The 13,060-nt window shown below is 41.8% G+C and overlaps 1 protein-coding gene across 1 annotated transcript in view; it reads right to left on the bottom strand.

The window, feature by feature from the left end:
• uggt2 (UDP-glucose glycoprotein glucosyltransferase 2) overlaps window positions 1–13,060 on the bottom strand; it is a 50,731-nt gene that overhangs the window by 16,549 nt on the left and 21,122 nt on the right. The window contains exon 27 of the mRNA XM_083921372.1: window positions 736–815. Within this exon, the coding sequence (XP_083777498.1) occupies window positions 736–815 (80 nt within the window). The remainder of the gene's footprint in view (window positions 1–735; window positions 816–13,060) is intronic.

The following is a 13,060-nucleotide window of genomic DNA, read 5'->3' as shown; positions in this document are numbered from 1 at the left end:
GAGATATCAAGCAAGGAAGTTGCAACTTTATGGTTACAAATGTGCTGTTCTTAACTAGACGGCATCCATTCATTATCAAGATATCTATGCCGAAATATCCAAAATAGAATAAAGGAGCACTGTGCCGTTTTTATTTAAATTCCTTTTTTTGTGATCATCAATTCCCCAAAGAGGAAGTCTTGTGAGTAATTTGTAGGGGAAGAGTCATTTCCATCAATTAAATTCCAGCTTGTCTCTGACAGAAGTCAATAAAGGTCATACAGTAAATTGTTACCCCAACGTGAGGGTAAACTTTTTGTAAATGTTCTTCCCTTTGGTATTGAAAAACACAAAATTTGAGATACTTCAGAGCACTACCACTAAAAATGACCTGACCCATTTTTGGAACAAATTAAAAAGGAAAACCCCCCAAAATGAATTAGATAATAACTACTCAATCACTGGTGTGAATGTTAATGGACAATTTAAACCATTCATTTGTGTTTGTTTCTTTTTTATCATTTTGTTGTTTTAACTGCAGGTCTTGAATCGCAACAATGCAAGCTGTAAGCAATTTGCTCAGCGATGCACAGGGAGGCACAAAGCAATAAGGTGGTGTTATTAAGCAGATTGCATCTGTGCAGTATAATCTTACAAAGGGAAGGAGAGAGGCAAAGATGCTAAGTCTGCAGCGGTCAGAGGACACACAAACAAGCCATACAGGAAAATTTAATTACTGTTGGAGCTGGAGCTTACCTCTTGAGGGGCATCTCGGACAACTTGGCCCTGCAATTCATAAACACCTGCAGTTTCGCATTGACCACCTGACTGAGCACCTGCAGAAGTCACAGAAAAGGAGACACAGTTACAGAAAACAGCAGCAAAGTAAAGCCCAGCCCAGCAGAGAGGTACAAGACACATGAGCCTTTCAAAGAACAAAAGGACCGAAGGCAGCTTATAGTTTCACTGCCCATTGCTCCTAATATACGGTGGTTATGACCAAATTTAGCTCATTTCCTATATTTTAAGAAGTGAGATTTCCATTTCTTTTTTGATTATGAAAGCAGGTCGAGGTGAATGAGTACTGTGAAAGTATTAAATCGCTCAATCCCCAGAGAAATACACAAGGCCCGCATTTAGAACCGAGAAAAGAGATGAGGAAGACCCGGAAACGCTGACCAATCACAGCAGACTGAATTTATTCAGGAGGGGGGGGGGGGGTGGCTCAAAGAGACAGCCGCTAAAAATGGTCAAGTAGTATAGTCATACAGACAGTATAAGAAGAATACATTAACATTGAAACAATAAAGTGTGAAAATAATGTATGTTCTAGGAGAAGTATGAACCTGAAATGAGCATAATATGTCCACTTTAGATTAAGCTGTGATGCTGTTTTGCTGGCCTCATAATTTCTGTTGCATAATGCAGGACACTATTGAGAAGTGTACACTGCAAACTACAGTTACTCAAGGTGGCTGTCTGTAAAGGCACAGTGAATCACATTTTCATATTCACACAAGTCACATTCTTCCCCACAGCGAGCCTCCTGCAAGATGCAGCAGAAAGCTTATAAGATTCAGTGAAAATAAGCCCACAAACGAAACTGTTTCTAACCTTAATAACAAGCATACTTGTTTTAACTTACTAAGGATTTGGACTTTTGCTATCAATTTTACTAAGTCAATAAATCCATATAAAGGTATTACAGTATTTTATTCTAAATAGACATACAAACATAAACAGACCCAAAAGAATGAGAGTAAAGGACAATATACACAAACAATTACAATACCACTAAACTTTAAACTTTAAAAATAACATTATAATAAAAAAAGGGTGCATCATTATTGGGAGCAGGTGACCAAACAAATATTTACTGTATGTGTGTGTGTTTGTGTGTGTGTGTTTACATGGAAGGGAGCTAAGCCTGGGGCTCGTCTTTGAGGGCCATTAAAGTAGTAAAGAAATTTTCCCCATTTCAAAAAATACCGTTCTATTCTCCCCAGTCAAGAGAAGGATAGTTGTTCATACGCTGCGGCCCTAGCAAGCAGAGTGTGCCAGTGCGTGACTGATGGTGCGTTAGCTGACTTCAATTGTTGAACAAGCAGTCCTATACACAGGACAATAGCGGACTGGAGCTATTCAAACCCCCAGTTTGGAGGAAATTGTGTCATCCAGGGTGGATGGATCTCCCAAAAGGAAAAGGTGAATGCAAAACTTCCTGTCCAACACTTTTCTGGATACAGTCATGAACTGATGACCAAAAGTCCCGTACCTTGAGGCAGTACCATGAGGTAATGTGTCGTTGTCCGGGCACTTCCAACACTTGGGACCACTTTTAAGATTGATCCTACACAGTCTAGAGAGCACCTAATACATTCTGAATAATCTTTGAATTAACCTAGTAAGAACATTATGTGACATGCACTTTATATTATGTAGGATGTTGGCCCATTCTTTTTCTGTAAATGAAATAACGAGATCTGTTTGCCACATAGTTTTCAAGGAACTGTTAGTCCTTTACGATGCTTCATGGCCCCTACCGAAGTTTGAACATAAGAAAAGAGGTAGTCCCTGCATTTTGGGGGGCCAAGGGGGTTTTAAAAGTTGCTTGCAGCAACTTGTAATTCATGGAAGGATTTAAGGTCCTGCTCTTTGTAAAGGTCACCAATCACCAATACCATTTCGCACCTATTCCTTCCAATAAAAGGAGGATTTACCAATACTTAAGGAGTGATTGTAGAGGTCATGTTCAGGAAGGGGTCAAAATTAAGAATGTTTGCAGTCTTCTTCCAGACCCCCTTAAGGCATGACAGCACTGAATGAGACTGAGCACTTGGGGTCAGAGAGACAGAGCGACAGTGTGCTTCTGCCCTGAACCAAGGGGGTGCCCACTCTGGAGGGAGACCACTGTGCCAGGTGTCAAAAATACACAGTAAAGAACTAGGTTAGGTATTCCTAAGCCTCCCTGATCCACTCTTTTGTAATTTTTTCCTCCTAGCTTGATAACCATTTCAAAGAAAAAGGCTACACAGCTGTTTAAATACTGTGGACATACTGTCACTGGCAGTGCTTGCAATATGTAGTTAAACTTAGGGACTACATTCATCTTTAATACATTAGCCTTAGCCCACAGAGAAATATGAAAGTGTGCCCATCTGTCAATGTCTAATTTCAATTTCTCAAGTAAGGGTTCTGTGTTTACCTTTACAATATCTGAAAGGTCGGGTTGAAATAGGACCCCGAGATACCCCATCCCCTGGCCCGACCATCTAAAACTGGTTGGAATAAATACATGAGACATAATGCTGTTAAAGGAAGAGCTACACATTTATGGCAATTTACTTTGTATCTCAAGAACCTAGAAAAGGAGTCTACTGTGGACAGCAACACAGGTATTGAAGTCTCTGGGCTGCTAACAAATGTTAAGATGTAATTAGAATAAAGCAACACTTTATGTGATGTGGGAGGTCTAGGTCAATGAGAAATGTCTCAACCTCTGTCTTCCCTGCCTCTGTTTCAGATTTATAGAGATTCTCATAGAACTCTTGAAAAGTATTTTTTATGCCAACAGTACTCGTACTCCAGGGATCGCACTGTGAGCTTCTTGCCCCTCTAAGTTATACTAAGATTTCCATCTATTTGATTGTCTTTTAAGTTAATATCTATCAAAGAGTGAGTTAAAACAATGGTGAATGATCATATGACCCACTAATGGAAGCACTTCAACTGGCCTTTTTTGCAAAGTATTCCAATATCTGTGTCTGTGGCGACATTTGCAGGCTAGATGTAAATAAACCCATGTTAGTTCCGCTGCTGACAGCGGTTGGTCTTTCGGCCCAGATAGTCACCAACGGTTATGCTGCGTTCACTTGTATTTGGAAATTGGAAATTCCAACTTCTGAGTCAGACCTGCAGTAATGGTAGAAGTATAATAGGAACATGTGTGTGTATGGCTTTAAGAGGGTAACATATAGGGGACATACTGGAAGTAGAGAGGTGAATGTGTCTCAATAAAGTCTACAGAAGAGCAAAAAAAATATATATATACAATTGTCAACACACATAAGGCGTGTTTCCACTAGCCCTATAGAGTGGCCTCCCGAAAAGTTACAGGGCACGCCCTCTCAAATGGCCTTTCACTCGCCGTGTTTCCTTTACAAAAAAAGGCCCCAGAGGGATTTACGAGACTCTGGAGGTGACGTGTCACTCTGAATGGGTTTTGTGGAAGAAAACATGATTGAGAAAGTGAATAACAGGCCGAGGTCACCGTGTACTGGGGACATAAACCTGATAAGCACATTCTGTTTAGAAAACAATAGAACTGTATTTGGGCATGATGACGTCTGGACACCAAGAAGACGCCACTGATTGTAAATGTACTGAGTGTGTATTGGAAAAACCCGACGGGGCGTGAAAACGTTGTCAGCCTCGTTATAAGACGGGAAGTTCTGTTAAGAGGACTTGGAATTTTGGTATTGTGAATCTTGGAACTCTGTGATGAGTGTATCAAAACTTGATTCAATACATTCTCCTTGATTGCTTTGAGACCTCTCTGCTGACTCCTTCTTGTAGACCTTTCTATTTTTACAATACATTGTTCTACCATAAATTGGTGACCCCGGACATTCAATTGTTTTGGACCTGCCCGTGGGACGACGGCTGAGCTCACCATTGCAGGGGCTGTGCATAAGGCGCCAAAAAGGTAGGAACTTTTATCCTATCTCGCACAGTTGCATGCCTGTTGAGGCTCAGCCTCGACTCAGGGTGGCGTTTTGGAAGTGCATTCCAAGTTGAACAGGCTGAGTCAGCTGGGAGGTTTCTAGCTGTCTTGTGTGTTCCTGCAGGAAAGCCGCTGTAATTCTTTAGAATTTGCTATGATATAACATGAATTTGAAACATTGGACTGTGTCAGCAGCTGTGATAAAAAAATAAAAAAGAAGGAAAAAGGGAAAAGAATAGCGGCCAGAAAAAGTGTCAAATCGTGCGTGTGTGGATGACCGGTCATTGTGATTGTGAAAGGGGGAGTGGATGAGTGTTTCAATAAAAAAAACGGACTGAATTTTTGGTATTGGCTTAAGAGGATATTTTCAAAGAGTTTGGAAATATAATATGGAGGGGCGTGCGCTTTAGAGTCTGTCTACCGCCACGGGCTGATCGGCGTGGTACTACAGAGTCGACTAAATCATCTGTTTGAGCACTGTAATATAAAGATATGAACACACACACAGCAAACAGGAAAAAGTGTCTCAAACGATCTATTGAAAGGCTCACAAATAAAGTAATTCAGTCAGTAAGGAACACATTGCTTATGAAAACTCCCATAGAAATATATAAACTCATATAAACACTGCATGTATGATATGTAAAGCACCAGTGTGTGTCTGAAATCTGTTTTGACTGAGCCTGGAGTATTGAGATACTGCATGTGCTTTGACAAACTGCTATCTGCATGTTGAGCAGCTGGCTTTCATGGTTCCAAGTAGAAAAGTTAATTTGGCTCAGCTGTGATCAGAGGAAAAATAGCTAAATAGAATTGTGTAAATACATACTATGAATTAAATAAATTAGGTTTTGCGAGCGTTGTCATTTTTAAGTTGTGGCGCAGTTGTATTTTAGAAGTTGGGTGGGGCTATAAAGGCCAATCGCCATTTTGGAACAGTGGCGCAGAAGAAAATTGGAAAGAGGTGTGGTTGTGCTATCAATCGCCATTTTGAAGTTGGGGCGCAGTTGAAATTTAGGAGTTAGGTGTGGCTTGGAGGGCGGCCATTTGAAAACCTGATCGGCATTTTGAATCAAACGTTTGTGCAGTTTAAATTCTTGGTACACGTCATTTTTGCCAGGAGTGGTTTGGCAGACCGCCAGACTGGGGGGTGTAACAGATGGCACCAACTGAGAGGACATAGCAGTTAACTATAGGCCCAAATAGCATAGCTACCCGAAAGGCTAATCTAAGTCTTAGCATTTAAAATTGATTACAGCTATTACCATAGCCTAGCTTAGCATAACTAGCATAGCTAAGGCTAAGCTAATTAGCATTGAGCTAAAAACCCAGCATATTAAATTAGACTTTGGGTATAGCCATAGATTAGCTTAGCATAACTAGCATAGCTAAGGCTAAGCTAATTAGCATTGAGCTGAAAAACTAGCATATTAAATTAGACTTTGGTATAACCATAGACTAGCTTAGCATAACTAGCATAGCCAAGGCTAAGCTAATTAGCATTGAGCTAAAAAACTAGCACATTAAATTAGACTTTGGGTGTAACCATAGACGAGCTTAGCATAACTAGCATAGCTAAGGTTAAGCTAATTAGCATTGAGTTTAGAAAAAAAACTAGCATATGATATTAGACTGTGGGTATTGCCATAGACTAGCTTAGCATAACCAATATAGCTAAGGCTAAACTAGCTAGCATTAAAGTAATTAATTAAGAATTAACTGTTCAATTGATTTAAAATATCACTAAAAACGAGCATAACCAAGGAAAGCTAGGCCTAAACTCACCACCAGTAAAACATAGAAATAGCATTCTGCAAAAGTGCTATCAAATATTAGCATCACCATAATAGCACAGCAACACAACAATGATTGCACGACCAATTGAGATAATGGGGGCCAAATACCCAGGATACATTAAGGATATCCCAAGATTTTCAAAGAAATGGGCAAAGCGCACGGAAAAAATGCCTGCACCGTGGCCGAAGGAGGGCACATTTGATGTGGGAGCCTGCGAGGACATGGAGGGACAAATAAAAAACTACAAACCAAAAGATGGGAGTAAAAAAAGGAGAGGGAAAAGAGAGCTTGAATTAAAGGTTTTGAGCTTGTTCAAAACAGAAGGTGAAAGATACAGAGAAAAATTCAGAGAGAACATGATAAATCACAGTCAAATGAAAAAAGAGGCGTACAAACAGCAGGCTGCAGGAATTTACCCCAGCCTAGCTGGCACGGTCAAATTTACTGGAGACTTTGACCTGCTAAAGGAACAAACACCAACAACAGTGGCGACACACTCCCCGACACCTTCCTCATCACTGGCCACTGTGAGGGATGCCTCACCACAGGCCCCTCCACCTTATGCACAACTGGAGCCAGGGGAGATGGAGGAGATATGTAGAGCTCAGGACTCGCAGGCCAGGGCCCCCGACAGTATGACAACACAGAAACAAGGTATGAGCGACGACACGGACAAAACTCCGACAGGAGCTAATTGCCAATCAGGCCTGGTGCCAAAGTTTTGGCCAGAGGTTCCCCAGCCACCAAAAATCGACAGACCACAGACGAGAGAATTTGACCTTAGATACAGGCCAAACATACGTAAACCAGACAGATATGAGGCAGGCCAGTATCCAATTTTAATAAAGGGCACTCAGGGGCCTTATGTGTCGTGGCAAACAGTCGACCTTGCAGGTCTTGTCTCAAGACTCCCTGACATTCACGAAGGAGCCAGCAAATGGATAAGAGCATTTGAAGAAGAAACTGTGGGAAAAATGCTGGCCCTCGGGGACATAAAAGCGATATGGGCAAGATGTTTTGGGGCGGCAGCAATGGAGAACCTTTTCAAACACAGCCAAAATGGGTGGATGTTAGAACCAAGAGCAGATGGAACCGAGTTCAACGCATATCGCACCACACTGTGGACGGAGCTGCGAAGTGAATACCCCACGAGAGTTGATCCAAAGGCTCTTAAGGGGGAGTTGCTCTCAGAGACTGAGAACCCAGCCATGTACATCACAAGGCAGATGAAAATGTGGAGGCAGGAAACTGAGGAGGAGATTGAGAACAGCCCAGTGCTGAGGACATTTTTCAGGAACGCCATTGTGGAGGCCATGCCAGCCCCAGTCCAGAGCAAGCTGGAAGAGGTGGTAGGGCTGACATCAATGTCACACCAACAGTTTCGGGACAATGTGGTACACGCGATAGAAAAACATCGTAAAGACATAAAAAGAGAATGGGAAGCTGAAAGAAACTTGCAGCGGAAACTGACACAGTTACAACTCAACGAGCTGCAAGGAAAGAACAAAAAGTCACAAGTGATGGTGGTACAGGAGATACAAGAAAATCAGATCCCACAACCACCAGCACAAGCGTTAACACCAGCGCAACAACCACCAGAAGCTGCCAATGGATACCAACAATCTCGAGGTGCATGGGGTGGATATGGAAACGCATATCGATCAAGGGGAGGTCCCTACAGAGGACAAGGACCACGGCGAACCAGTGGTGAATGCTGGGAGTGCGGCATGCCAGGACATTTTGCAGACCGATGTCCAAAGAACAATGCATTTAGAGGGGGCAGAGGCAGGACAATGCAACGTGGAGCTAGACGCTCGGCAGGCCCCTGGGGAAGACCTAATTTTGGATACTAGGGTTGCCAAGAGCATCCAGAAGGGGAGGGTCAGTTTCCAGTGATAACGGTGGAGGCTGATGAAGAACCTATGCTGCAGGTTCGAATTGAAGGTAGACAAGTACCAATGCTAGTGGACACTGGAGCCACTCACACATGTGTGGGTCCAAAGTTTGCCACACACCTCCCCATGTCAGAAAGATTTGTTGAGACTGGATTCTCGGGACAAAAGCAGCTAATTCAAATGACTGCTCCAGTGAAAATAACCACAGGAAACTAAGAATAACTAATAACTAAGAACTAATTGAAATGATGGCTCCAGTGAAAATAACCACAGGAAACTAAGAATAACTAATAACTAAGAACTAATTGAAATGATGGCTCCAGTGAAAATAACCACAGAAAACGAAGAATAACTATTAACTAAGAACTAATTGAAATGACGGCTCTAGTGAAAATAACCACAGAAAACGAAGAAATTAAAATCCCAATTCTGGTTGCGAAATAAACACTTGGCAATTTGATTGAAAGAGATGCATTGTGTAAAATAAACATGACAATTTTGTGTTCATCATAAAATATGCAAAATTCAGTTGAAAACACCCAAATATTTAAAAGTACAACTTTTGATACAAAAGAAGCGGCTGAGGATGAATGAGACATTTGGAGAAGGCCAGGTGCAACAATGAGTGAACAAGGGTTATGGAGGTCACAAGACGGTTTGCTGGTGGCCCCAGTAACGTTGTTGTCCATGTTGATTTCTGAAGTGCACAGTCTAGATCACTGTGCAAGGGGAGAAGTGATGAAGAAAATTCAACAACAAGGCTACTGGTCGCCTTATATGCAAGCAATGGTGAATGAGGTGTTAAACCAATGTGAAGTATGTGCTCAAAATAATGTAAAGAAAGGTGTGAAAACACCTGTCGCACATATTCCAATACCAGAAAGTCCATTTAAACATCTAGTTATGGACTATGTCGATATGATAAAATCAGTTCAAGGCAAAATATACATGCTTGTGGTAATTGACATATTCAGCAGATGGGTTGAAGCTACACCATCTAAAGACTTGAGCGCTCAGACGGTTGTCAAGTTTCTGATAAGAGAAGTAATCCCGCGATTTGCGTTCGTACAGAAAGTTGCAAAAGGTATCCTACAACAGTTGAGAATCAAACAACGTTTAGGAGCAGTGTATCATCTGCAAAGCCAAGGAATGGTTGAGCGAGTAAATGGAACCCTGAAGGCTAAGCTAAATAAAATTTGTGCCGCCACTAAGCTGAACTGGGTAGATGCTTTGCATGCGATAGCTCATTAGTGCTAGTGGCAAACGCATAGAATAACGCATTTAACACCGCATGAAATGCTTACAGGTCGACCTATGCCAGCACTGCAGCTAAGAGGTCCTTTTAAAAGGATAACCGCTTGAACAATTGCAAAATGAGCTGAAAGCATATATGAAATATCTAACTATGATCCATAGAACTATTTACACACAGGAAAGAGCACGAGCGGAGAGCCTGGAGCAGAAGTGGGAGTGGCCAGTGAGACCAGGAGACTTGGTGTGGATCAAGGTGTTCCTGAGGAAGTGGCATCAACCGCGTTGGGAAGGACCGTAGCAGGTGGTCAGGGCCACACCGACAGAGGTCCAGGTCGAAGGGAGCACCACGTGGTATCATCTGAACCACTTCACAAAAACGCGAGTCAAGGATGAAGGGAACCCAACGGCAGAAGTAGGAGATGAGAAATGTGGTAAAACTGACTCTGACATTCCTGTGTGTTCAGAGTAGGATGACTGTGGAGAGCAGAACCGTGCCAAGCCAGGTACCGATAAGCGAGATTCCACAGAGAGAAGGAGTTGTAGAAGAAGAAAAGGTGATCCAGCCTAGGAGAGGGATCCACCAGTCTAAAACAGATGAGTATGATGCAAAACTCAACACTGTGCCACCTGCCAGCATTGTCAGATAGAAAAAAATTTACAAACCCATTTGAGCGTCTAACACAGGAAAGCAGAAAATTGCGAAAGAAAAGACAATTTACAAGGCCAGTCACAATGGGACCCAAATTATGACCACAAAGCCTATATAAAAATAACTGAACAAACCCAAATGAGTGCTATATGGGGAGACATAAGTTTAGAAAGGGTGACCGACGCAGAGGTACCAGAGAAGTTAGAAGAGAACAAACTATTTAGGACAGAGGTGGTAACAGGAGGGAAATTAAGGTTTGGTAGAAAGAAGAGAGGCGACGATTTCAGAAATCCTCAAAGATGAAAGTAGGCAAGTTATATGTGAGTGGATGTCAGATAAGTTAGGAGCGTCAGTGTGGGACTATGGGGCAGTAAAATGGGTGCCGGTAGTGCGAGAGGCGTTGTGCGGATGGATCATGGAAGTAGATAATGCAGCAATTAATATTGGTAAAACCTATGAACTGAATAGTGTTGGCGCTGCAGAAATAGGTGGTCAGATGAGCGTGAAAGTACGATGGAGTGCAAAGTATGCAAAGCCAAAGATGGACGTGCTGTGTGAAGGGCTGGCGAGGGATGTGATCGCCGCACCTGAAGAAGAAGTGACTACACCTGTGAGTACAATTATTACTACAACTAAAAGTATTACAACACCAGCTAAGACAACTACTACAACTAAGTGTACTACAACACCAGCTAAGACGACTACTACAACTAAGAGTACTAAAACACTAGCCAGAACCACGACCACACATAAAAGCAGTCAACAACCCAGAGAACCACCACAGTAGAACCAAAACAAGTGACCACAGGGCTAATCAAAACCACAAAAGTAGTAGTACAGAGAATGTATAGTACAGACAATGCAACTAAAATTAAAGTAGAGTGTAATGATCCTCAAGGTGGGCTGGAGGTATTGGTGGACGTAACGTGTAATGGAGACAGCCCCACGGCCGGTCTGAGAGCATTTCCTGTGGCAGGGCCGAGAACATTTAAACCCAAGTGGGTACGGCCAAAAGAATATATAGAGATTAAAGATGAGCTGGAGGCCCGAGCCGCACAGAACTAATGGTACAAGAGTGTGTGGGCTACAGCCAAAGACTTAACGACAAACAACTGTTTAGTGTGTTATAAAAGTCCCGGAGCGAGACCTACGTAATCCCAGAACGTATAACTCTAGAGAGTGTGCAGAGTATCAGAAACAAGTCTGTATAAAAGGAAAGTTTAATAAGAATAAACATGCACCGATGTTCTTTCGCCAACCTGTGTGTGGTCTTGGATGTAGATTACTATATGGTTCTCAGACAATACATTCATATTTAAGGTTCGGAGACAATAAATACGACATAAAATGTGCCGATTTTAAGACACAGACTGTCGAAGACGACACCCCCCCCCGACAAATTACAACATAGGCCGAGAGGCTAAGTACGAGTGCTTCGCGAGCTGAGTCTTCAGGGATCAAGGTGGTGTTGAGGTAGGAAACACTAATGGAACTTTTTCTATTGCTATGAACAAATTGAAGGGGCTGCGGGCCGAAATGACAAAAAATGCTGGCAGAGATGCACGTGAGTGGAGAGGACTAGAAGCAATAGCCGGAGAGTGGGGAGCGTTATGTGTAAAAGCTATTGCGATCCTTTTCATAGTGTTAATTATTGTAGCATCCCTACACTGTTGCATCATACTCATACTGAAAAGGTGGATCCAGGGAATGTTGTATAAGCGGGCAGTGGAAGATACAAAACTACAAATGGCTCAACTGGAGTTGGTTGACTGAACTACAACCCAGGGCAGATGAACTATGGAATGTCTACATGGTTTCTGATTCTTTCTTTTTCTCTTTTGGAGCAGTAAGGAGGATGGTGAAATGGACACAAACTAACAGAGAGATGGCTCATCAGGACTGGGCCATGAGACATCCTCTCACACTGAAATATTGCCCAACTGAATCTTGGTATTGGCGGAGTCGGCGACTCCAGGACTGATGATGGGCGATGCCGACACATGCATCCACATATTAACCCACATATTATTACATTATTGTTTAAGACTGTGCAAGAGTGTTCATGAATTTCATATGTGTATGCTATCCAATATTAGAATGTAAGTCGTAGAATAAAGGTTACATCATAATCACACACTAGAGAATAGTTACAGGTTTTATGGTAATAAGACAAATCAAGGTAAATCACATATAGTGACTTCAGGAGGGAGATGGTATAGTGGGTGTAAACACACACACAGATTAGATGGTTATAATCACCAGATCACAGCGGATGATCTGCATAGTTGAGAGTCAGGAAAGTCATTCATTATACTCAGTTAGATTAAGATTAATTTTTCATTCGTTGTTCAGTGTTTTCATTCATTCATTTTTATTCTAATCAAAACATGATTTAATAAATGTTAAGGTTAAGATTAATTTTTATTCTAATCAAGACATGATTCAACACAACTGCACAACGCAGGCAAGCGCTAGTCTAAAGTTGCTCAGGCTTACACTACATTTATAACTCAGTTGATAGTTTTACAGGTAATTAAAGATTATGATTCATTTTCAGATATAGACACATATATACTCTAATTTCATGTTCCGATTTAACACAACTGCACAACACAGGCAAGCGCTAATACACAGTTGCTCAGGCTTACACTACATTTGATGATTTCAGTCGAAAGTTTTAAAGGTAATAACACTATATCATGATTTCAGTTATAATTTACAGTGTTACAGTTTAATAACTTAGTTTTGTATAATTTCATTTAC

The sequence above is a fragment of the Echiichthys vipera genome (genome assembly GCF_963691815.1).
Source record: "Echiichthys vipera genome assembly, chromosome: 10".
In the NCBI taxonomy this organism is placed as follows: Eukaryota; Metazoa; Chordata; class Actinopteri; order Perciformes; family Trachinidae; genus Echiichthys; species Echiichthys vipera.
Note: the sequence above shows the minus strand (reverse complement) of the source record. Positions and strands in the feature narration are given on the sequence as shown.